The sequence below is a fragment of the Pleurodeles waltl genome, chromosome 1_2 (assembly GCF_031143425.1).
Source record: "Pleurodeles waltl isolate 20211129_DDA chromosome 1_2, aPleWal1.hap1.20221129, whole genome shotgun sequence".
In the NCBI taxonomy this organism is placed as follows: domain Eukaryota; kingdom Metazoa; phylum Chordata; class Amphibia; order Caudata; family Salamandridae; genus Pleurodeles; species Pleurodeles waltl.
Genome location: NC_090437.1, coordinates 267,724,285 through 267,751,081, shown reverse-complemented (window position 1 = coordinate 267,751,081; position 26,797 = coordinate 267,724,285). Strand labels below are relative to the sequence as shown.

The following is a 26,797-nucleotide window of genomic DNA, read 5'->3' as shown; positions in this document are numbered from 1 at the left end:
TATTATAATTCATTAATCAAAATGAATGTATATACAAATGAGGAAGGAACATTGAAAAGATCAAAGCTTTTCCGATATTTGATTGTGAATTACACATTACCCAAAAAGTTTCAAAATTTCAGCATTTTTCGTGTATATTGTTTTTTGCGCTTTTGTTTATTGTTTTGCGGTCCAAATCGTATTGATTAGGATAGGGATTCACAGCTTCTAATAATAACTCAGTGAGAGGGTCCCGGATTCAATTATTGATTTAGAGAGCGGTCCCAGATGTCTAAAGGTTAAGAGCCGCTGTTGTAGAGTACTGGAAGAGTCACAAAGAGTGTCAGCCACGGAGACAACGTTCAACTGACCACTGCGGAACTAACATTTCACAGAATTCCCCAATCCGAAATATAACAGAGGATGACCGCCTTTTGACACATTACAATGCACACACACCTAAAAGTGGTGGTAACATTAGAAGATATAACACACTGTCCTGTGCCAATAAAAAAAATGTGTTAGGAGCAAAAAAGACAAAGTTGATATGCTCGAGTCTAAAATATACTTTTTCTTTTTACAAAGTAAAAGCAAATTATGGAAAGCTCCTTTCTTCAAATCAAAAATGTAGTTTTGATTTTTTAAATATTTGTAATAGTTTGTAAATGAAATATTTCATAATGTGTGCATCTGTTTGATATATAGGTGTTGTTTATTGCTGTATATTGCTTTATTGCTTAGAGGTTAACATCGTAGACAGGCTTAGGCCGGGTCCCCTGCCTTTCGTTGGTGGCACATTGGGGCTCCAGAGAAGTGATAAGGAGTTCGTTAAATAACCGCTGTCCTAGCTCGAGAAGTTACCGTAAATTTACATTTGGCCTGATGTACACATAACAGGCACTAGATGTCACTGGTGCAGCAGCATCTGCTTACATCCGCCGGAGGCTGAGCGGGGCTAAGTAAACACAAGGGTCATTAACACCGCAAAATGAGGATTTAAACTGACGAGGGTGTAAAGTACTGAATTTACTATTGACGCATTCGAGTGTAACTCCTTAAAGTATGTTTAAAATATACTATTAAAACAAATCTGAAATGCAAAATGAATCTAAATTTACCCGTTTTTTAATTTATTGTTTTAAAAAATAAACCAAAATTAAGGGGTAAGTCAAAGTAGCCACAACGCTGTCTCAAGGCATGCGCAGTGGCTGAAACTGAATTCCATTTAACATCTTGAAAAGGCGCCTTAAAAAAAAAAAAAAATCTACTAAATGAGCCTCTAAGAGACAACTTTAGCACTGCCTTCTTTTGGCAGCCTTAAGTGGACATTACTTTTCGGGTTCCTTCACTAACCCTCGTTTCCCTAGTATAACATCCTGCAACAAGATACATCTTTAATACCCTTCGGCATCCGGCAGGTTGAACCTCAGGGTTCAAGCTCAGCTGTGCCTCACGGCGGGAAAAGAAACCTGTCAAAAGTCGCTCCAAATAACTTTCCTCGACCTCGGCTTTGATAACCTGCTTCTCCATTACTTACGTAAAAGTGGCATTTTGCATAGCGGTTTGCATTTCATTAAGTTTTCTTTAAAAATGAGCTCACCTTACTAAATAGAAATTGCAAGTGAAAAGTGTAATGAATGGCGTATATAAGGGAAAGGTTGTGGAAAAGGCGGGTACATGATTTTCGAAACTAACAGGGCGAGGGGTCCTTTTTATGGATCGCGTAACCTAGAAAGAAAAACTATTGGTATAAACGCTTACCAAGTTTAATATGCACGTCCTCGGACATATCTAACACGTCATGGTAAACAATTAGGGCTCTCCAAGTGCACCGGAATTATGGAAACCTATAATGTTTAGACACCCATCGACCTACTCCATGTTGGGGCGGACAAACTAAGCTATGAGGTCCAGGAAACGAGGAAAGCCTTAATCCACAGACTGTGTGGTCTTTGTCGAGGCTGCACTGACAGTGTGATTAACACAAACTTTCCCCAACTTGCAATACAGGATGTAATCCAAGTGTAGTGAAGGAATTCTCAACGATTTCTAATAGCACCATCAATTTTAAAGCTTTCAGAGTGCATTCAGCACAGAAAATCACTTTGCATTACGTCACGCAATGTAATGTTACAGTTTATGGCTGAAAATTAAAGACTGGTTACTGGGGAACCCTCTATTTTGAGAGGGGGGTTCTGGGGCTCTCAAATAGACAATGGTGTGGTTCTATTCTTGGAATAATGTTCTCCTGTTACATGGAAGCTGTCACAATTCCCGAGGGCTCGAAGTGAACATAGTAAAGTGTGGGGGGATCATGCCAGGGACTGAGGCCTCCTAAGTACCTAGAGTGGCCCCTGAAACCTCGACAGACTTAATACAAAGGTCACTGGTGGCTCAGAGCTCATGACTAAGAGACGGAAACCCCCCTACGCCCGAGGGTCTGCAGCTCTGTGCTTTCACATGCTAAGTACAACCTTTGCAATCAATGTGACTATAAATCACAAAACATGAAAATACATTTCCTTTTTGTAAAGATGCACAAACATTTTTCAGACATGTTCCACTATTTGTTGACGTTCATAAACAATCTCAATGATGCATGGGAGTAAAAAGGAAACGTGGGCAGAATCCACCTTAATTTATTGTAGGGTGCAAAAGACTGCGATCCACGAGTACACGAGCCACACAGCCGCGTGGACATAATCAAAAAGGTTTCATACCAGAAGATGGGCACATATAATATCTTTCGCATTGCCGATTTTCACTGGGAACTCAACATTTTCACAACACGTTTCGTGCCCAACTTCATAATGGTGTTCTAATTTACTGGCAGTCTCATTTTAAACATAACTACCATCAAGAATGTCACCTCTCAGACACTCAACAATCCGATGTGCTCAATAGATGGCAAGCTTCTCGTTTGTGAGTGTCTTAAAGCGTGCATTGGCTTTCCAACACAGAGGGTCTTGCGTCAATGATGATTTAGTGGATGGTGTCGCACCAGACATGCTTGAATTGCCGCACAGGAAAACAAGGGGCAAATATTGTTATTTTTAAATTACATTATACTTTTGGCTTCTACTATAAAACATGGCAACGCAGTATTATATCATGCAGATTTAGTTGCAGCATCTGTGTCCCGCTGCAAGTCTGCCAGCATATATGCAGATTTATCAGTATTTTCAATACAGTTTTTCGTATGACCAAAAGAGCGTGGATTTACTTGAGAAAAACAACTGAGCTTCTTTTGTTGCTGTAGGGAGAAAGCATATGAACAGCGGGGTGACCTTAACATTAAGCCGTGTTTTAACAAACTGCACATCTGAACGCTCCCTTCACTACACACCTCTCTTAAATATTAAGACAAGATGCATTCATATTTGGCATGTGGGCATCAGCACAAAATCGTCATTTGCTCGGATTTAGCTGTGGTTGTTCAGGCATGCGTTTACAGCTAACCAGCCAGCATGTAGGCGCGGGTGCTGACAAGGACATTCTTAATCAAATAACGAGTTGAAATCTTTGCAGGTTTCTACAGCATTTCTTTGCTGTAACGTTTGTGCCAAAAAAAAGAAAGGAGAAAGAGCCCTTCAGCAAATACTTTTGCAGGGAATCAGCTCGGGCAAAGCCCAACAAGTTTGGAAGCAGCCTACTTATGAAACAGATGTTCTCCAAAGAGCCAAATGCTCCAGGCAAAACAATTTCTTCCGTACTAAAAAACTTGTAAATCTTTATTTTTGTTAACTAAGTTACTGTTTATCAGTAAACGTTATACTTTATTTTTAATTAAACTGAACAAAAGTTCAATCTCACGACTATATGAAGTTTGATACGACTGAAAGTAAACGTTTCTGTCACTTCAGTAATCTGCTAAATAAAAAATAAAATAAAGAAAAACGGCAGGAAAAATAAAACGCCATCTGTTGAATGGGTCTAGCTTCTACCTTATTAAGGTAAAGAAAGGCCTGTACCGTTTCTCAAAACACTAATGGCAGCGCTAAAGCTAATTAGGAAACGAGAGAAATAACTAATGGCGCGGACAGGCTCTCACAGAAACGCTCTAGGAACCAGGCACGACGCTTCACTAACAGCGGAGCACTCGTAGCAAACAGATTATATAGGGAGGGGGTGGAGAGAAACGGTTGAAAATGAGGGAAAAGTGTTCAAAATGACAGTCCATGCTGTACTTACCAGTGTCTGTGGTGTCCCATTATTTTCTACGGTGCGCCTCTTCTACGTACTCTGTACACAGTTTTTTGCTTAGTTAAATTACTGAAAGTTAGCAAACATTCATAAAATGGCTGCATTGTTTAGTCAGAAGAAACGTGCTATGAATTTGAGCTGCAATTATTAAGAACGCCAGCAAAAAAGGAAAAACCCCTAAACAATTCCTTCCTTTCATGGTGAAGATTAAATATCCATGTTGGTGTACTGAATCATGGAACTGCCTTGGACATTTCTGCTGCTGTTGCTTCTCAAAGTTGCTGCTGTAACTGTAAAAATTCTGCCACATTTTCCTCTTCTGGACGATTTTTCAGTAAAAACAGCTGAGTAGGCTGGCAAACGACTCCTTCCTTCAGTGAAAGCTCCACTGTCTCCTTCTGCAGTGAAATGAACCAAGCTCCCACTGTCTGTCTGCTTATTGCATGAGTGACAGTCTTGCCAGCCAATCAGCTTGGGGTTTTCTGGAAAATCACCCCTTAATTTATTCAAAATTAGGTCATATGACACTATATGCAATGCTATTGGCTAAAGAAGTCTGGTGTTGCAGCCTAATCAGGCTAAGGCCACCCATATATGCTTCCTAGATGCAAGGCACCTCCTTGACTAGAAACCTACTGTGGATATTAAAAAATGCAATAAGAATGTGCAATAGACTTACCAGAGAATCCCAACTATTAAAGGGCCGGAGCTCAATGATCTTCTGAGCCTTTTTCTGTGAGCACTGAGGGATCAAAGACAGTTCATCCAGGGTAGCATCTTGCAGGAAGGAGACTATTTTGTCTTTGTATGTTTCATCCATAGTCTCTTCTCCACTGCTGTAGTCCTCATCCAGGGAGCTATTGTTATCCGAGGAGGAATTTTCGCTTTCTGACAACTTTCTTTCCCTTTTAACATTCCAAAAGCCCGCTCTGCCTTTCTGTTTTTTGCTGTATCCATTCTGTTCTCTGCCAGATGTCTGCTTCAACTTTCCTTTAACGTCTGTTCTATTTTTCTGGCTTCCATAGCCTCTTTTTTGAGTCGCTCTGTGTATGTTTTCTGTGCATACAATACAAATAAACGTTTGTCAGGAAAACTCAAATGTAACATGCATAATATGTGCTTTAAAAACAAAGCAAACGTCTGTAAAGTGCAAAGTCAGACACTCAACAGGGCTTTCAAAGAGGTCAACACTGTGTGCTCTGTGATGGAGGTTTTATTTCAAAACCATTGATGACCTTTCACCTTTTCATTGGCAACACGGTTATACGCAGCCCATACATAATGTATAAACACCACTAAGAAAATGAAAAAGATCTACGACCCAAAAAAGAGTGAACTATTTATGGTCTATTTTTGCACTTCCCTTATATTAAAATTATGCAATTTTGTCAATATTAATAAAACCTAACTACACAAAGCTTCCACTTGACAGGCAATAAAACATGTTTAAAACAAAAATAGTTAACAATCAAATAATGCGCATGCACACCTTTAAAACTTGTCCTTCCCACCGACCAATGGTGCATTTCTTGTCTCATGGAAAGCGTGAGATTTCTTGCAAACAAAGCTCCAATATGCAAGAAACACGTTTATTTATTTAAGAAAAGCATTCATGCCACAGGAGCAAGAAAGAAAACGGTCTTCAATCTTGTGTATAGCTTCTGTCAATGTACGCAGCCTAGTCTTGTATTCATTTTAACAACTCTGTGGGCCGCACAGGAAACCACGTGCTTACGTCAGACAGCGCACAGGTTCAGCCAGGGAGGCTCACAAGGAATGGCACGTGACCTTTAACGACCAAATACAGGATTCAGAAGCTGACACTCCCGCCAAAGACTTGGGATCAAAGGCTACCCGAACCTTAGGATGGACCCTATTTAATGCAGTTTGCACCACTGAGTGAAATGATGGTTCTATGCGGGTCAAAGCATTGCACTTTACTCAAAGCCATCATTTTATCACGTTAATCTGGAGCTAAAATAGTGAAAGCCCGAGGCTTCAGGGCTGTAGTACCGTGGTCAACATTATGACAATGTTATCAGCACGATAGACACTGCTTGAAGTAGGGAAACTGTTTTGCATCTCATTGGGCATCAATTTATGACAAATAAGGTGGTTAAGCGGATTACATCACATGTATTAATCTAAAGCAGGGTTTACAAAGGCCAAGTTATAATACTTAACGCAACCGATGAAAAGAAAGGTTTTTGACTTTACGTGCTTGAGTGAAAGACGAGGGGGTTTCATTTTATTAACATGCTTTGTTCCACAGCTCTTACCTTAGTGCGACGGTTAATGGGTATGTAGTGGAACATCTGACCAATTTTGGCACCCTCGTACTTCATGTGGGACGTTCGCATTCGTTATTAACTTTCTTACGAGCCTGTGCACGTCAGTTTGCAATTTGAACATATGGCCCACATGCGACCCTTAAAATGAACTGTTCTTATAACAAAATAAACAAATACAGTCTTTCGGCTGCCCCGAGTGGCGCTTAGTGCCTTTAAATTTGACATTTCACTAACTTCAGTTTTTCCTTATGTTGATACTCAAGGCTACAAGCAGCATCTTCATGTAACAGCATTTAACACAGTCCTGTTAAACATATATACAAATTATAAATGCGGGGTGTGTGCAGTGCATACAACCTTCCCTTACTGAAACGTCTGCATAGTGGCAACAAATTAATTTGGACTACCGTGTGGCAGTTCCGGTCCCTAAAATCCTACAAACGAATGCAAAGGTGTATAGGTTAACTATGGAATGTTATTTTGGAGCACAGCCTGCTAAGTGTAACTGATCACTTAAAAAGAACCTCTTTATTTCAATTTTGAAATACAATCTTAAAGAGGAGCATTGTAAATGGGGGCACAAAGGAAAAAGGCATTTCCTTTTTTGGATGGGAGAAGGTGCTCATTTGTTGGGGGGTAATCCTACTATTAAATCCCAAATATTTCGGGGTTTGAGTCTGGTGTGGGATTGCTCAAAAACGCAGTTAAGCACATACATTGCAGTTTTCTGCAAACAGTGTCAAAACATATTGGAACAGTGGACGAATAAGTAATCGTCCAGATATCGCTTTTCTCCAATTACGCTAGAGATCTGCTATTTAAGCGCAAAGGGTGTGTGATGCTTAATCACCTGCTTTTAGATGGGGAAATGTTACGGGGACCAAACCAATGCAGTCACCGAAAGACCTTCAGGGGTTCACAGCAGAAACGTTTGTACCCGTTCGCTGGCACTTGTAATTAACTTGAAAAATCGAAGGTGTCCACTTTCGGCTAAGTGCAGAAACACAAGATGTAGCGGATCATTCGGCCACTGGGTGGCAAGGATAGACTTGAGTGCTCTGAGTAAAAGCAACCCCTTTTAAAGCCATAAAACTGCATCTAAAGTGTGGTCATGAGGTAAACACTCACACAAAAATGGCCCAATTACAATGTATGTTGGAGGTACTGAGGACCGGTACGTGTGTCTAAAATGAATTACACAAAATATGCGTGAAATGTGGAGAATAAGTACTTTTTCCTTATTGCTGCTTTGGCAGGTACCAGCTCAACATATTCTTGCTATTTAGGCAACTACACATAGATTGTTCCTTCATAAGTACAACAACTCAAAGGAGGAACTGTGTCAAAACGGTGTGAGAAGAAGGTATTTTTGCTTGACTTAGAAATCTGTGCACTGTTTCCCCCATTAAACAGGAGTAAAGTGCTTGTGCTCCCCCATTAAAACGTGGTTAAATTGGCCAACCCATAACTGACGTATTTTATTTACCTGTAAGTTTCTAGTATAGGTACAGAAAATGTACCAAAGGGCTAGGCCTAGAAGTTAAATGCCACCTGTGGACCACAGCACCTATATTGCCATCCACACAGTAGGCCTAGAAAACATGGCTTCTGGCCTATCAGCCGTAGTCTGACTGAAGCAGCCTAAAAACATGCTGTCACGTGTCAAAAAACACCTGTTGACAGGTGGTAAAGTCAGCTTTTATATATTAATAAGCCACCCTTAAGTACACCTCGTTTCCACAAGGTAGCTGCCTGATATTTAAAAGTGCAACATGTGCGAAATCAAAGTTGGCATGTTAATCCAGTGACTAGCCACAAAAAGCTACTTTGGCAGGCCTTTATCGGAATTCTATAAAATGTCAAAATACAGATTATAAACTTTAATTTAGCTTTTGACAGGAAATGGCTAAAAATCATACAAATATTTTTATATTTAATAAAAGTCCAGTTAGTTGGTGAAGGTTAATTTTCAACATATATTTAGGAAAATCAACTTCTGAAAGTTACATTTTCCCTGCCTGAAGCTCCTTGAATTAGCCTACCAGTGACTGCCTTGTAAATGCTTAACGTTAATGAGAAATGAAAACTGCTCCCAGAGCAGACCAATGGTACAGACCTGGTGACAGAATGGAGTGAGTGGGGGGCATTTGAATCCCTGTCAGAAAGGTGGACCCAGGAACTTCATTAACTTGAAAGAGACAAAGATGAGCCATGCCCAATCATAGTTTAGTGTAAGGAGAGACCTAAAAAAAGGGAAAGTGTCTATGAGCCATCCCTACCCACTGGCAAGTGCCAAACATAAATGTGGAACCCCTAAGTAACCCTTTGTAGAATACTTTTTAGACCTGCAAAAGTTCAAAAGAGAACTGCACATCCTGTCTGAAACCGGACAGATGCCCAAAAGAATTGGACATGCTTCCTCTTGTACCAAGACAAAGAAGTGGGCTTCAGGGTTCAGTTGGGTAACCTCCTGTGTGGCTACAGGGACACAACAAGCTGGAAGATGCCTTTTCCTTTTTCACAGAAGTGACCAGTACCATCAGGACCTAGACTGAACCTTTCGGATGGCCTCTGCTGGAGTTGCGTCCTCGCTCGTACATGCTTTCCCTTAGACCCTGGGAACCTCAAAAGTACCCTAGACGAACAGCTTCAGAAAGAATGAAAAGTTGGGACTTAGAAAAAGTTCCAAGATCCCTGTAGCTCTTAATGGGTTCTTGTGGTAAAGGTGTCCAATTTCGATACACCTTTTTCAGATACAACTTCGGGCTTGCCAGGCCAGAGAATGTTGATCTCCATAAAAGACTAAGGGCCTGATTTATAGTTTGGCAGACGGGATCACTAAGTCACAAACGTGACGGATATCAATTCAATTCAATTTATTTAAATCATGGGTTAGAACTCCAAAGAGGTCCACATGCTAATACAATACAAAATAATGTACAAAAGACCCTAAAATTCCAATTATATTACCAGTATAAAACACTACATTCTCTATAAATAAGTTACATTCACTGGATTCCCTAGTGTGCATCAAATCATTCAAGCAAATACTCCCTGGATAGAAATCACTTTTAAAATATGATCCCAGAATTCAAGATTAGTTTGGCTACTATCAAAACCAATTAGGACCTACACTTAAGATCTATATGGATATAAAAGGAAAACTACATTAACTGGAAACCCTCTGCCTGTTCAACAGGCATACGAAATATTGACATTAGAATGTTTTAACCCATCCCACTCAATATTCTTCAAGAATCATATAGGGTCTTTACCCTGCCAAGGTATGATCAATACATTTCTCTTGTACCCTACACTAAGGAAAAATTCAGTAAAGATTTAAAAAGGATTTGAAATATTTAAAAACCCTTTAACAAAAAAAATCATTTGGCGGGTTGTACAAGATTTCCAAAGCCTCTTTGGCAGAGTAAATGTTAAGATTCAGGTAGAGGGGTTTCAACCATATTTTCCTATTAACTGCTAAAGCAGGGCAGACAAACACAACATGCTTAAGATCTTCCACCCCCAATTGACATAAATCACAAAATATTCGAAGATCCATCTCATTTATAGACGAGTTCTCGTAGTGGCAATCTATCTACTCCCAACAAGATAAAAAAGTCTCACCCCATGTGGGAGATTTCAAGCTAAGCCTGGATGAGGATTTCTAAGCATTACACATTTAGTCAATGTCATTAATCTCCTCTTAAGGAAACTGGATTCCTGATCTAAAGAAAAACTTTTAGACCATGTCACCTCTTTCAGGTTTATATATATATATATATTTTTTTTAAAGAACAGTTGAAGGCAGGGAAAGAATCAAATCAGAGTCAAGATCAAGCAGTTGTGCTGTAAGATTAAAATTTCTAAAAAACTTAGATTTTTCTTTTAAATTATTAAAAATGTCTCAAGGAGGAATCCCTACTATGAGCCAGGTAGCACGCCCTATGAATCACTGCTGCAAGGCCCTGAACAAAGGTACTCTTAGTACTGAATTTGAGGCTAAGGGCAGCCCCTGAGATCGAATTATTACAGGAGGCAAGGCGTCTTAAAATCTGTCCATCAGCCTTATCAAGAAAACCCCATTTAGAAATCTCAATACAGTCTATAGCGTAAAGAAGGGTTGCTGGAATCTTTACTTGATAAGCAGTAAGAAGATGTAAAAAATGACACCGGCCAACTGCATTACAAAAAGCTAATAACCCTCACGCTTGAGAGAAGGCTTTACTAACATTATTTCGAATGTGGTCTTGGGCACTGAGTAAGTGGGATAAAATATGCCCCAAAAAACAATAAGATTTTACTCGCTCTAACTTATGTTAACCCAAGAACGAGGAGAAATTGATCTTTTTACCAGACCTTTTCCCAAGACAACAGACAACTGGAGATTTAGATATATTAATTTTCAGGTGGTGTTGCATAGTGTACTCATTTTAGGCAGCTAAACGCTGGTTTAAGCCTTTCGGGATAAGATCAATCATGACTATATTGTCCGCATATAACAAGCAAGAGAAAGGTCGGCCTCCAATTTTGGGTGCAAAACCAACTGCATTCGATAAGTAATCCGGCAAATCATAAATATATAGAGAAAAAAGCAACTGAGCCAAAAGACAGCCTTGCTTCAAACCATTTTTTGTAGCAAATTCAGAGGACATGCCCTGCTCTCCTCCTAAAAGAACCTTGCACCAGGTGGAAGAGTGCAGAGCAATAATTAAACTTAACAAATTTGGAGTAAAACCCATCTCATGCAGTTTCTTCCATAGGATCTTCCTATCAACCCTATTAAAGGACGTTGAAAAATCTATAAAAGCAGCGTATACAACTCCACCCCTAAGCTGAACATATTTTTCATTAATAGTTTGCAATATAAGAATATTGTCCAACGTATTGTGTTCCTTTCCAAAGCCTGCCTGCTCCAGAGGGAGGATCGCATTCTCCTCAACCCAAGAAGTTAGGTGTACTAATATGCTTTTCGCAAAGAGCTTACCAGTTGCGTCCAACAGTGCAATTTGGTGATAATTTATAGGGAGAGTGTTATGTCCGGAACGAAGAGCAAGAACGACAAATGTTCTCAAATGTGGAGTTTATTTCGGAATCAACACCTACGACCTCGCAGCTCCGAGTCCGGCAACTGTCTGGCTTCAGAATGCCATGAAGTCATCCGAACTCCATGCGAGCAACGTTCTATAGAGGCCAATGCCCTCCCAAAACAAACGATAACAAAGGTACAATTTAAAACACAACACATCTCCCCCCTTAAAGAAACAAAACAACCCTCCAAATAAAACATCTTACCCAAATATACTTTAGACTGCAATTCCATATAACTTATAATACAAAGAAAATATTCCTCTACATTCCTTAGTACATCGCATATTGATTTAAATATATAGGTCCAGTACATCTTTCAGGCCTATTCACAATACCTTCCAGATTTACACTTCCTTCAACATCGCCCACAACACCCGAAACATTCATGTCCAAATTACCCATACTCGCATTACCCTGCATCCTGTTATACTGTATCTTCTCCTGAGCACCTTCCAATATCACTAGATTGTCCAAGAATTAAATTTTCTCTGTCCTGAGGAAAACTGCCATGCCTCGCATTCTCACACGACCCTCCCCCAAGGGCACCCCGTCAAGACCAATATCATTAGACCCGCTTCCAGCCCAAACACCTGAATATTGCATACCAGGAATCACATCTGTTGCTCTAGGAATCACATCTGTCACTTTCACCACACTCCTCTTATTCCACCACTTCCCACCCTCCACCATAAGTGAATATTTAGATACTTTCACAACCCTAGTTGTTGGGAAAAAACTGGACAGACCCTTACCCTTAGGTTTTTTTTCACTTTAATTACATCACCCACACCAAATTGAACCTCCTTAACTCTCTTGAGCTCGTCATACCTCAATTTGCTCCTGGCTTGTTGTCTATCCACCTTGTCCTTCACTTGACTAAAATCAGTCACAACATCATTCCCCAAAGTCTCCTGCACAACCCACTCAGGAGATAATTCGTTACAAGAATTCCTGCCTTTCAAAAGTACAAAGGGAGCTATACCAGTAGAAGAACGTGGCGTGTTGTGTTAACACCAAATCCTTTCTGCAACCATCTCCCGTACATTTTCCCCCGTCCTGATGGCCAATTGTATAGTCTCCTTGACTAATCTATTTACTCTCTAAACAAGGCCTTTGCCTTGCGGACTATACAACGCAGTAGTAAGATGCTTGACATTAAGTCTTTTAAAAAACGTAACCATCTGGTGCGATACAAATTGTACCCCATTATCTGTGACCAAAAACTTGGGAATACCTTCCCAATGAAAAATCTCTTTCAAAAATTCAATTACATTGGTGGTATTGGGTTCACTTAAAAACTTGTGTGAAACCCACTTAGAATCATTATCTACTACATCCAATACGTATCTCTTTCCATCATTGAAACCCCCTATAGGACCAATAAAATCCATACCCAGCTTCTGCCATTTTTTATGTTTGTTCTTTGTGTTAACCAACAACTTTGACAGAGATGAAGACCAACCTCTAGAACGACTTCTGGATTTGGAACAAGACTAGGGCTGAACTGTCAACCTAGAGCAGTCCCATAGCAGAGGCGTCTGGTGTTTGGCAAAGTATAATTCTGCCTCAGGTTCTTGTATGGCCTTCAGGTTCATAAATAAGCAATCACTACAGGCCTTAGCTTTGCAACTCACCCCAGGTACCACAAGCAAACCTGCTGTCAGACATTTGTTTGCAGCAGACCATGCAGGTTTAAAACCTGTCATTTTGGGAGATGACATTTCGCTAGCAGACCGATTAAAAAAACAAAACAATGTAGTAAGTCTCAAAGAGTGAAGAGGGAGTTCCTGATCTGCGACTGATGGTGTGGGCAGAAAGGAACTGATGTAAGCGTGATTGAGTGTCACCTATATTGCCTCTGCATGTCATTTTCTGAGCAGAAGGGCATGAGAGGGTGACACCGTGCCACCTACCACCGCATACAGGTAATGCTGAAAAGTTTCCTAATCCAGTCAGGCACCCAGGGAATACTCAAAAGTTGAGAAATCTATGGCTAAAAGTCTCCATCAGAAATATGATTTTAAAAAGTTTTAAGTGAAAAGGTGCCAAGAAGAAGTAAAGCATCAATGAATAGTCTATGGCAGTGACAGACCGGGACCTAGGTGTGATTTCAGGCTGACCACGATGAGAGCACCTTGGGGCTTAATCTCTAAAGCAGAAGCTAAAATCCTCCAGTGGGTCAGGGCTTCAAGCTGGGAATTCCATGAAACCGGAGGATAGTCATTGAACAGGATCCATCTGAAGTCATTAGTCTGAGTAGGAAAAGCTCTGAGCAGGAAAACTCATTTCACAGCCAGAGAAGTTCCCTTGTTATTTCATGCCTTTGCCTGGTAGATTTCCATGTTCACACTGTCGCGTAGGCTCTCATTATCCTAATGAGACTACTGGATTTTTGGGCGGCAAGATCGTTCGCAGTGTGGGGGACTAAGTCTGACCCACGGTGAAGGACCCTTGTCACCCCAAATCCGGTTTTGCTCCGGCTAACTAACAGTGCCTCATCTCTCCCGAAGGGAAGCGACAATTGGGAAGCCGAGCGCAAGACATCTTAGTACTTCCCAGGGAAGTCGTGGTCACTCAGGTCACAACCGGTTCTCTAGTACACAGTGCGGTCTCATATATAAGTGACAAAGGCAGTTTACGTTTTAAAGATTGGTTTAATAAAACAACTGCATCTTAGATGACAAAGCGTGAGCTGCAACAACCAGAACTATACAACACAGTAGGATTGAAATAGTAACGAGGAGAGTGAAGCACAAGAATAAGGCTATCATAGTGCAATAGAATTACGGTCTCTCTAAGTTATATTTTGAGCACAGCCTGTGAAGCTCTAAGCCTGCCTTTCAGGTTCCCCCGGGAGGACATCAACCCTCATACCTGAGCAAAGCCTGTAATCTGCGTCAGCATCTAGTTGTGGTTTCCTGGTCGGAATCTCCTTCTTACGTGTACCAGGACTAGAAAGTGTTTTTATAACTAACACGTCAATGTTCTAAGAAATGTCCCTACGTAAGAATGTGTAATTTCTACGAACCCTCGAGACTAAACTTCTACCACGTCTATCGGCAATGTACTAGACTGTATCCTTGACTGAAGCACAGAGCGAGCAAGAATGTATTGTTTGAGAACACAGTGCTAAAGTAAGCTAAACAGTGTGATAGAATGAAATAAAACAAGACCGTGAAACTGGTTATTGTAAAATAACAGTGCGAGGTTAAATAAAATGCATCTAGAGCAAAGTGCACAGAGGCCTTATACATTAAGCAAACGCGCATAAAGCTATATTAAAAAATGGCTACACTACACCCTCCCCTTGTCGGTAGAAAGTGGTTTAAGTTTAAACTAAAAATGCCCTAGGCTAAAATATAATTAAAACCCTAACAAATTTCAACAAGTCAAGAGGACATCAAAGCATATTAAGCCTAAACTGAAAAAATGAGCATGCGGCAAAATGCTGAATTCAAATCATAATGTCAATTTAAAATAAATACAATTTAAACAGTGGTCATGGAAAGCAGGAGTCTCTCTACTTCGGCAGATGACAAAACCGGAAAATCCACGCCAAAGACTACCAAGTAGCAGGTGTGTTCCAAAGCCCCAGTATCAACCAAGGCGGCATCCCGTGTAGAGCCTGTAAACGAGTCACTATCAACTTCCTCCAGGAAGGGTATCTCATAAGTAGCCTCTCGAAGCAAACGCAGCCGCAGCATGCATGTCTGGTAATGAGCCCTCATCGGGAACATGAACAGGTCAGCATCAACCACTGAGGGGCGTTGCTGTGAGAGACAGACATCTAGTGCATGTTCAAAAGGGCACCAACGGCACCAAAACACGGGCTGCACACAATCCAAAACCGGTCAGAATGACAGAGACCAGTCACACTCCAAATATTCCAGGAGTGTTGCTCCAAAGTGCTGCATCATGCATTCATGATACAGCTGCGCTGATGGGAGCGCCCACATTCGTCCTTGTTGCGGCGGGACAGCCATTGCGGAAAAACAACAGCAACAGCAAAATGCTGGGTAATAAGGCCAAAGTTATCGGAAATCTCCCAAAAATGCATCAGAAAATTGAATGAATAGCCGAAGGTATTAAACCGAATATGGAAGAGAAGGCGTGAACGAAACCAGCACCAACGGCTTTAAAAAAATGTGCTAATCCAGCCGTGCTGGAGGCATTAAATATACGTCCCACGAGTTCACCAAAGTGGCTCAGAAAGTTGGTATTTAACAGGGACTGTATTTCCGCTGATGACCTTGCCACCTGAAGTGCGTAGGTCTTGCGTGCAGATCTAAGGGCCACATGCTTCTGAAACAATAAAGCCTTCAGTCTACTTAACCTGTCGAAATTCACCTTAGAAGAAGCAATGTGAGGCCAAATATCCGCTACCTCCCTAATTTCAGTTGGGGGAAACAACACACTCCCGCAGCAAGTAACGACCTCAGTGACCGAAACAACGTAAACTATTCCAGCCCGCATGCCACAACACTCTTCACTATTGAGGAGGACGTAGCTGCCGTTTGAAAGCACCTGGAATGTGTGTTTAATCAAGGGGACTGGAACTCCCTTCAGATAGCAAGCCAAGTTCGCCACCAAGGCATTACACGCCCCATGCAAGGACAGCTGCTTACAAATCATAGAATGGCTGACTGAAGTCTCGCAGTCACTACCGCTAAGAAAGACTTCTTTCATGCCATTGAGGCATTTGTACAAGAAGGGAAGCTCCCACACCTCATGGATTTAACTATCTCCCAACTTTTCATATCTGCCTACCGGAACACGTTTCAAACAAGAAGTGAATTGTAAAGTAGAAATAGGCAGATTAAGAACCCCGTGTATCAACCACTCTGCAGAGGGAATCTCGGCCACGGTAAAAGGCAATCTTTCTAACTTTTCAATGTTGAGCATGACATAAGTCGCCTCCTTCTTAGCCATTAGTTGTTGTTGTCGCGTTACATTAAAGGAAAAAAAGATTTCCCTGGCACTGATGTGCTGCCACGGAACGCGACCCGCCTTCAATGTGTGAAGCGTCCAACCCAACTGCATAATGGACCTGGTCTGACTCTGTCCATGATATAAAGAAGACATATCAGATCGTATAATGTCTATAGCAGAAGAAACAATGTTGTTCATTGTATATATGTGGTCGGACAAGGTGTGAATTCCATTATCCACAACAGCTAATGCGTTTTTCAAATTTTCCTGATCTATCTGCCTTAACCGGGCTGCAGCCTCTTGTTGGGAAAGTTTCCATATTTCATTGTATACTTCATACAAGAAGCGCTTCCTACGTGGCGTCTTCGGGCCTGACAAAAAAATCTTGTAAGTCGGTGTTATTAGACATGAGAGTGAGATGTGTCTTAACTGCATCTAGCGAGGACGATTATAAGCATTGCTGGCACAATTTCCCCCCCACACTATATGTAGTAATTATTTCAGCATGATCTGGTGATATATAGCGAGGGTCTGACCTACTCGTCCGGAAGCCCCCCCGAGGAGGTGACAAAACGTTGTGACACCCGTTTGTGTCCATGGGCCACAATAACCACCCGCCTGGACGTGTCAATGAAGTGTTAAATGTACCATTCTGGACCCATTCCCTAAGCTCACTAAAAGTGGCATTTATGTATTTCTGCCAATTATTCATTTTTGCGGGGGAAGGTATACTAGGCATGTTCAATTCTCAAATTGTGGCTAGGCCTAAACAGCTAGTCTGTTGTACTGTTTCATTAAAAAAAATAATTTGAATTGGAATGAGACATGCTCTAAACAATGTTTCTCTACCCTTAGTTTGCCAATTTTTTGTCCGCCAAACACTTTTCAAATCAAAATTTTTTGAACAAATATTCATAACCTTCAATTGACAATCGGGAATCAAAGGAATCCGAATATATGAATTTCGTGTTGGTCAACAACATTTGTTTATCTTTAGATGGAGTTAACCTAAAATAATATGACTTAGCATTCTTTTGATGATGCCCAGAGAAATACGTAAATTTATCAAAATAGGTTTTGGAACTCCCTTGCGGGGGGGTTGGGCAATGTTCCCATTGCGTATAGTCAAATATCGTTTTTGGACTACTTGTATATGAAGTGGTGACCATAATAATTATAGCAAAACATGTCACCATAATTCTCTTTAAACTGGTAAACATCTTCAGTTTCACAGACAGTATAATATTGTAATTCTGTCATCATTGAGTCAACTGTTTTAACATCCCAATCATCAGATACAATGCCTGGTATTACTGTATCATTCATAACTTTAGAACATACAGTATTTGAATTCTCAGTGGGACCGTATATTTTAAACATTACTTTATCCCACACAATCCCATCCGGAATTGGGACTGCAGAAATGATCACAAAGGACAAGTCTCTTCGAACCCTATGTGATGAAAAATGTGGTTTCAACACCTCCTCCACCTGTTCAACCGCTGATCTCTCAGGAAGAAAATGACCATGTATTAATAGAAAAAAGGTAATAAACCCAATCCAAAGAAAAAATGCTGTCATAGTCAATATAAGCCAAAGATAGTTCCATGGAAAAACAAAATACGTATCTTTAAGCCAACACATCAGCTTACGTGGACCTGGCAGGTCAGTAGTCGAAGAGGCAAAAGAGTCTGATAGACCATCGTTGTTGTCGGCAAAGTAACCAGAGGCTGTTCGAGCAAAAGGCGTTGCCATAGTCAATGGTGGAGTTGGTGTTTCTCGCGGTGGTACACTACAGATAGCACCATCCGTCATGTCTGTAGTCATGGTGACTTGATCAAATGTTTCTAAATTAGTTGTCAGTGGAACTAATGCTAGATCATCATCCACCCTCCGAAAGCTCGGAGAGGTAACAGTGTTAGTATAGATGACTTGAAGCGGAACTTCTTCTCCAGTAGCGAGAGGGATTCAGGAACTACTGGATGTTCCACTTGGTCGGCTGTGTAGAATCGGCCACATGTTGTAACTTGACATTGTCAATCGAAACAAAACGATTTTCTTTGGCACCTGGCAACGGGGGTAGAATAACAGTTCTTGTTCCGTGTATCCCAAACACAGGGACCAGTGCACGATAAGAAGGACCAAATTCTTTCATCACAGCAACCTTTTCACACAAAAGATCCCCAACCCTTTGAATCCAGCCGGTAGGCGTTACAGGTGTATCCTTAATTCCTGTGGCGGCAGCACTTTTAGAAGAGTTATCTTCACGGAACTGCTGTAATTCCTGTAAAACAGTGACAATCATTTATGTCAAAAGGTGTTTCCGCCGCCTCCACACCAGGACCATCAAGATCCGGAACAAACATTTGTGTTCCGAACAGGAACTCATATGAAGTACGACCCCCCAGGGACCTTCTAGGCAGGTTATTTAGTGCTCTCTGAACTCCATTCAGGTGGGTTAGCCAACTACGACCAGCACCTAAGACTCTGGTTGTTAAGGATTGCTTTAAATCGCGGTTTAATCGCTCCACAACAGAATTTCCCTCGGGATGAAATGGAGACGAGTACTGAAGCTGGACCCCCAACGAAGCCATGGTGTCCCTGAATGTCCTTGAGGCAAAAGCAGGGCCCTAGTGCAAATGGAATTCCGCAACTGCATATGTACAGACAAAGATTCGCAAATCTTTAATAACCTTCCGAGCGGCAGCCGAGAGCTGTGGCCACACCCACACAAATCTGGAGCAAGAATCTACAGCGACTAATATATATTTGTATGCACTATCTGGTGTTAGTGGACCGCAATGATCCAAGTACACACATTGTAATGGTCTGTTAGATATTAGGAGGGGTGTCTGCGGCGGGCGTTTAGCTGTGGAAACTTTAATTTGTTGACAGATATCACAACAAAGGACGCACTGCTTAGTCTCTTTATAGAGACCAGGCCACCAGTAACGGGCCTGCAATAACAATATTGTAGCTGCCACGCCAGGATGTGCAGATGCCACTCCCTCATGCGCTGCTTTAATCAATTGTGATCTTACATCTTTATTGGAGATGTAGTGTATGCCTACGCTAGGAATTTTAACTTCAGCTTTCAGCATACTGCCCATGAAGTATTGATATTTGCTTGGAAATCCCTTTGGTTAAGGCGTGCCATCAACCGTAGCTTTTATGGCAGCCATGATCTCTGTGTCTGGTTTGGAACTCGAACGAGTCACTGCAGCTACAGTGGCAACTGCCACTGCTGACTTTGCAGCTTCATCAGCCAAAGTATTCCCAGCAACATGTATTCCAACGCGCTGGTGTCCAAGTGTATGCACAACATGGACTTTGGGTAGCGTCTCTTTCAGGTCTGCTACCTTCCCCCACAGTAGTCTGTGTTTTATGGTGTTGCCTTTTGAATCTCTGAACCCATTCAAGCGCCAGTAATGTAGATATTCATTAAAAGACTGAACGCAATAATACGAATCACAATCAGTGTGAACTGCGTCGGATCCGTATGTTCCAGTGCCATCAGTAGAGCCTTTAGCTCAGCCAATTGTGCCGTACAATCCCCTAGAGTTTGCGTATAGGTATGGTGGGGGTAGAATTTCTCCCCCTCCATATAGCCGCTCACTACTGCACATGCAGCCGAATATTGGTGTTTCGTTCCAATCGCCGGTTGCGCAGAGCCATCAGTGTACATGACTACTCAATATTGATCAATCGGCAACGTGTCGGCGGGAACTGGATATTCATATTGCAGAAATTCCTGAGTTTGTAACTTTGGGTCAAAAATGTATTCTACATCAGTGGCTGTTAAAGACGTCGCCCATTGTATCCACTGAGGGTGAAGTGCTTTTGCGTTCGGAACGCTAGCCTTTGAAACAGCCTCAAGGGCCGGTACAGAAGAAACGACAATAATGCGTTTCCCCTGGGCAAGAGGTCTTTCTTTAATAACAGCCATTTGTACTGCAGTGAGAATTTTCTCTGTGGGTGCAAAACGTTGTTCAGCAGCAGAATACAAGTGTGACTTGTATCCTATCAGGACTGTCTCACCCTCATTAAATGTGACACATGTAAACCCAATGGCCCCAGCTATCACACTGATGACCAAATGCGTCTTATTGTCCCGCGTGTGTAAATGTTTTGCTGCTAGTAGATCTGCTTGTAACTCTAAGAGTATGTGTATGTTCAATTGTCCAGAATTTGCTTGAAAAATCAGGACTTATCAATTCATATGAAGGTTTTATGCATGTAGCATAATCAGGAATGTATGTTCTGACAAAATGTAGAAAGCCCAACAACGATTGGAGTTTCTTAATCGTATTTGGTGGTTGCAATTGTGCTAATTTTTCTAAGAATTGTGGCGCTAGGCTCTTACCTTCATTCGACAGCTCATATCCCAGGAATATAACACTGAGGAAGGCAATTTTCGATTTTGTGAAGTTAAATTTGTAGCCGATTTCGGCAAACCCCACAACAATGCGGGCTACCCGTCTTAAATGTTGTAGCAACCCGTCATCCGTGAGATATATATCATCCACATATGACAACGCTTCAGGGTCTAACTGGTGTAAAATAGCAGTCACACGAGCCGCAAACAGTCCCGGGCTGTTTTTATACCCTTGAGGCAAATGAAAGAATTTTCTGAGAGCCTAGTGTGCTAAAGCTAGTTAAATCTCAGCTTTCAGGAGCTATATTCTGGCAGAAGAATCCATTTGAGATATCCAGAGTTGTCTTATATTTTTTCCACACAATGTTGCTCATTAGTGCAGCGCTATGTAGATTTTGTAATGCATATGTATGTGTATGCCCATTCAAATGTCTGTAGTCTAAGACTATTCTATATGAATGGTCCGGTTTAGCTACAGGGAATAATGGATTATTCATCGGTGAGACACAGGGTTCAATTACCCCCTGATATTCTAATTGTGTAAGTATTTCTCTCACCGGTGCCCTTCCTTCATGTTTTATGGGATACTGCGGTTGTGGCTGAGGATCGTGTTTAATGGGAATGACATGATATGGAGAATCCCTGTCCCACCCTACATGATTTCTATATAAGGCAGGTGCTTGTGCAAGAGCCCATTTGATACTATAGGACTCTGAGTTCCTCTGGAACAAGGAGCAAGAAGGAAGGTTTAATGACCTCCTCCCCAACTGGGCATGAGCGGACAAAATCAGGTGGCCAATCTTGTTCGGCCAGCAAGATGTCGTATATCTTAACTACACGATCCCAAAAGATTGCGTGTATAGTGCGCTCAATGTCTCCTTCCAATTGAAAAGTCACTGTACACACCCTATCCGGTTCGGAGACACGCATATCTGCTGTTTCTACTTGTATGAAGTCATCAGTTGCTTTCACCTACAGATGCTCTAGAAGATTCCAGCAAACTATTGTGACCTCTGCCGCGCTGTCTAGCAGTGCTAGAGCCCATGTCTTGTCCTTCAAGGGAACCCTCTTCCTGTGTGGCATGTCTAACTGAGACTGCTGCCACCTTTTTCTTTTTGAACTGTTTTTGTTGTATCGGGTTCTCTTCCTTCTTGACAGAAACCTCCGAAGAGCGTTGTGATTCCTGTCTCGGTTTCACATACTCTGTTCTCCGCTCTGAGCGCCCACCTCTCTCATTTCTCTTTTCCCATGAGTCCTGAAAGGAACGAGATTGGCGTGTATCAGTATATTGATATCTATCAGGCGTTTTTATATTATCTCTATTTCTGAGATTATACCTATTCTGCGGGGTCTCCGTACACAGAGATTCTCCCCTTTCTTTTTTGGGTTTTTGTTGTTTTTTCTCCCAGCGCTTCTTATTACCCTCAGGTTGCTGTTTAGCATTATCCTTAGTAATTTTTCCTTGAAATTGGGGTTTCTGCGTTCTAGCACCCAGGCTATCTCGACCGATACTGGAATATGTTTCCTCTACTATTTTAGACAGTTCCCGCTCCTGATCTTGTTGCGGGACGTCACGAAGACGCATGCGCACTGCAAGTGAAACTGCTTCCCCTTTAAGATTACTTAGGATTATTGACGAAACCGTGGCAAAGTTGCCCATCAGTTGCATTCCCAAATCTAAGGCCGGGGCAGCCCCATATTCATCTTAAATTTGTTTAAGCACCTGCGGTAGGTTGTCTAATGCCGGTGTACCGTGTGCAGTGGTATAGAGCGCAGCAAATACCGTGCCCCATGTATTACAATGTTCTACTGTGGGAACCATCCCAAAGGGTAAACACATAGTTAGTATTCTACGTTTGTCCTGAGGTCCCGTATGGGGAAATACTGCTTCCAGCGTACTTATTTTATGGGCTAGCCAAAATGGAGTAGCCTCCCGTTTTGCTGGTACTTTACCCATAATAGAGTGTACAGTCACTGGATTTATACCTGGTGTTACTGCATGTGGTTGTGCTGGAGCAGCGAGCGCTGGGTTTGTATTTAGTGTCTGCATCACAAATTGTACTAATCGTCTATATACTGCTATTAGTTCAGTATATAAGCGTTGAACCTCAGCCACCGCCATATTAGCAGCCGCAGGATGTGGTGTATATGTGGGCCAATAAAGGCCAGGTAGGACCATCATTGCTCAGTGGACCGAACCTTACTGGTAATATTGTATGGGGTAGGGCACCATCTTGTTAAGATAGAGTTATCTCTAAGTATGCGTACGCCCTGTACTGTCCAGGTGCGTTCGCTACTGTGTATGTATGAAATGTATTTGTATTCCCATCCACTGCTGGAAATACGACCCAAGAGTAAAAAAGTTCTATTCTATAGGCTGCGTGGGCGTCCACCACAAACATGACCGGACCACCCTGGGCCATGAGGCCATTTGCAAGCAGATGTGCCGTAAGCGGTTGTCTCATATTAAGAGCTATTTGTACAACCTGGGGATTCGCCGTTATAAAGGCACCAAGAGTTCAGAGGAGGCACACCAAGATGGGTTTTTATCCTTTTAAGGTTCAAGCATGAACAACCATCCGCTGAAAATAGGGTTACCTATGCAACGGTGGTGGAAGACCTAAGTACCACGGACGTCTCCGTATACGGAACTGAGGGATCATTGTATTATATGAGACCGAGATATACCGGTGGGCCCGAAAATTAGAGCCAGACCAAACGTTGGCGGCGCCATGTCGCGCAGGCTCTCATTATCCTAATGAGACTACTGGATTTTTGGGCGGCAAGATCGTTCGCAGTGTGTCTGACCCACGGTGAAGGACCCTTGTCACCCCAAATCCGGTTTTGCTCCGGCTAACTAGCAGTGCCTCATCTCTCCCGAAGGGAAGAGACAATTGGGCAGCCGAGCGCATGACATCTTAGTACTTCCCAGGGAAGTCGTGGTCACTCAGGTCACAACCAGTTCAATCATACACAGTGCGGTCTCATATATAAATGACAAAGGCAGTTTAAGTTTTAAAGATTGGTTTAATAAAACGACTGCATTTTAGATAAAGCGTGAGATGCAATAACCAGAACTATACAACACAGTATGATTGAAATAGTAGAGGAGAGTGAAGCACAAGAATAGGGCTATCATAGTGCAACGGAATTACGTTCTCTCAAAGTTATAACTGAGCACAGCCTGTGAAGCTCTAAGCCTGCCTTTCAGGTTCCCCCGGGAGGACATCAACCCTCATACCTGAGCAAAGGCCTGTAATCTGCGTCAGCATCTGCAACAGGGCAGTCAGCATCTAGTTGTGGTTTCCTGGTCGGAATCTCCCTTAAGGTGTATCAGGACTAGGAAGTGTTTTTATAACTAACACGTCGACGTTCTAAGAAACGTCCCTACGTAAGAATGTGTACTTTCTACGAACCCTAGAGACTAAACTTCTACCACGTCTATCGGCAATGTACCAGACTGTATCCTTGACTGAAGCACAGAGCGATCAAGAATGTATTATTTGAGAACACAGTGCTAAAGTAAGCTAAACAGTGTGATAGAATGAAATAAAACAAGACAGTGAAACTGGTTATTGTAAAATAACAGTGCAAGGTTAAATAAAATGCATCTAGAGCAAAGTGCACAGAGGCCTAATACATTAAGCAAACGCACATAAAGCTATATTAAAAAAATGGCTACACTACAACACTTATTACAACTTTGGAGGAGGTGTTAATCCGTCCCAAAAGTGACGGTAAAGTGACAGATATACCACCAGCCGTATTACGAGTTCTATAGGATATAATGGACTCGTAATACGGCTGGTGGTATATCCGTCACTTTTGGGAAGGATTAACACCTCCTCCAAAGTTGTAATAACCCCCTTAGTCTCTTCCAAAGAGCTCTGAATCCTCCAACAGGACATAGTTGCAGGCTGTATCAACAATGAGTGCCATGATGCATGATACCTCCATGCCAAGGGCAGCTGAAACAGAGCTGCTGCTGTAAGATGTGTCAAGATGCGTCAAGCAGGAGAAACCTGTTTCTTTAGCCCAGCAAAGTCATGCCTTCAGTGGACTGCCTTAGGTGGTTGGTCCTTGCCCATCAGTGGTCTTGAAGACCAACATTTTCTAAGTCCTATATTTTCAGAGATGTTAAAAGAAGTCTACTTAGAAACACTCAAAGCTCTCATGACCTAGGGAACGGTACTTTGGGAATTAAGACTCACTTTAGCAGAAATCAACAGCAAGGGCCAGTCCAGGCACAGTTGCTATTGGTCCGCTGGGCATTTCAGTGAAAAGGCTCTTTGCAGCTTGTTATTACCATGTGGCCACCCAGGACCCTTGGAGTTCATTTCTTTGTCTTCGGTATTAGTGGGTTGAGCCTTTCAGTTCTCCTCACAGGTCTCAACAACAGGTGCAGTACTTCTTCTGTCCTTCCACAGGCCCAGAAAGTACTGTGAGGACTGTACCTTGGGGTACCATATGGTACCAGCTAGACGGTGTGAGTGATTCCTGTCTCCTCCCTGAATAATGGGGTATAAGTTCTAGGGGCAACTTCACCCCTATTTAGCAACCGTTTTTTTGCCCTTCAGCAAATAAACCCACAGTGAACTTTACTCCCAACCATCCACGATGGGGAAAGCCTTTTCCCATTGTGCAGACTGTGTGCCCACCCAGAGGTGTGGTCAGGCGAATGAGTAGTCTGCTCCAGTGTGGGGACTCCAAAATCATGCTAGAATTTGCTCCCTACTTATTGGGTTTGACACCAATCAGACTAGATGGACAAAGGCTGATCCTCTGTAGCTGTCACCTGACCCTTACATGTGGCTGAGCACGCCTCTTTGAATTTAACAATGTTACTGGACATTCCGCAACTGGTCCTCTTGGTAGGGTAAGAAATGTCCCCATCCACACCCAGGCTTTTGTCCATGCTCAGGGAGAAATCTTCACACTTCATTAAGATCAGCACTTGCTGGAGAGCTCCTGGTCAGCTAATGTAAAACAGTCTCCCTGAACTTCAGACACAAAAAAGGTAACTCTGAAAGTTATGTTTCCTAAATAATTTTTTTAGAGTTAAACAGCGAATTAGATTTTTAATAAACTATAATAGTGTTCAAACCATTTTTCTAGCTTGCCATGGACCGGAGATGGCAGAATTAATATTTTAACCTGTGCTCTAGTTTTCCTCACAGGAAATCCAGAGCTTTACAGAGTGAAAATAGTTTTTGGGGTCATCTCAATGTACGTTATGATAAAATTAAATGTCTAAATATTCTGACCTTTAAATACCATGCGTCCTACCCTGTGGTCCAGATGGCCTACGTAGCTGTGACTTAATATTTAAAAGGAGGTCTGTTTTTTTCCTGTCAAAAAGGGTTATTTTGTGAGGTTGGGCTGCAGGTTTAAACTGCAGCAGCCAGGCTATACTGGCAGATCTGAAGCTCTGTCTACCCTGTCAAACTAGTGGATGGTACAAAAAAAAATTCAAACCACAGATGATATTTAACTTTCCAAGCCACAGGTATCGTTTCTATACTATATACTATAACCTTACAGAAGAATCAAATAACGCAATCAGGAATTAGCCACTTTTTATTGTCTGGTTCTACAGCACAGCTATTGCCAGGGTATTATGTGGGAATTACCTGGAAAGGGGCCTTTAGCCCTATGCACGTTGGGAGCCAGGAGTACATGTTTTAATTGGGCAGAAGTTATTTCCTTCCACAAAAAAAGTGCTTGCTCTCTACAGGGCTGTGATTACTTTGTTTATTTATCCAGCTGGGCTGCAAGAGCTTGAACATTCAGGTGCACACATGACACTGTAAAGCTATTAAAATGTCTTCGCTAAGTAGATACTTTTATGTGCTGTTCTCTGCCAGCAGCACAGATGGGAGGAGGCCAGTCATTAATCTGCATGGAATTTTATGTCTGGCTTGACAGTGAT

At 42.0% G+C, this 26,797-nt stretch overlaps 1 protein-coding gene across 2 annotated transcripts in view; it reads right to left on the bottom strand.

The window, feature by feature from the left end:
• Window positions 1–26,797, bottom strand: part of SMARCAD1 (SNF2 related chromatin remodeling ATPase with DExD box 1) — a 690,140-nt gene that overhangs the window by 421,542 nt on the left and 241,801 nt on the right. For both annotated transcript variants that reach the window (XM_069238045.1, XM_069238053.1), the window contains one exon: window positions 4,862–5,238. In XM_069238045.1, coding sequence (XP_069094146.1) covers window positions 4,862–5,238 — 377 coding nt within the window. The remainder of the gene's footprint in view (window positions 1–4,861; window positions 5,239–26,797) is intronic.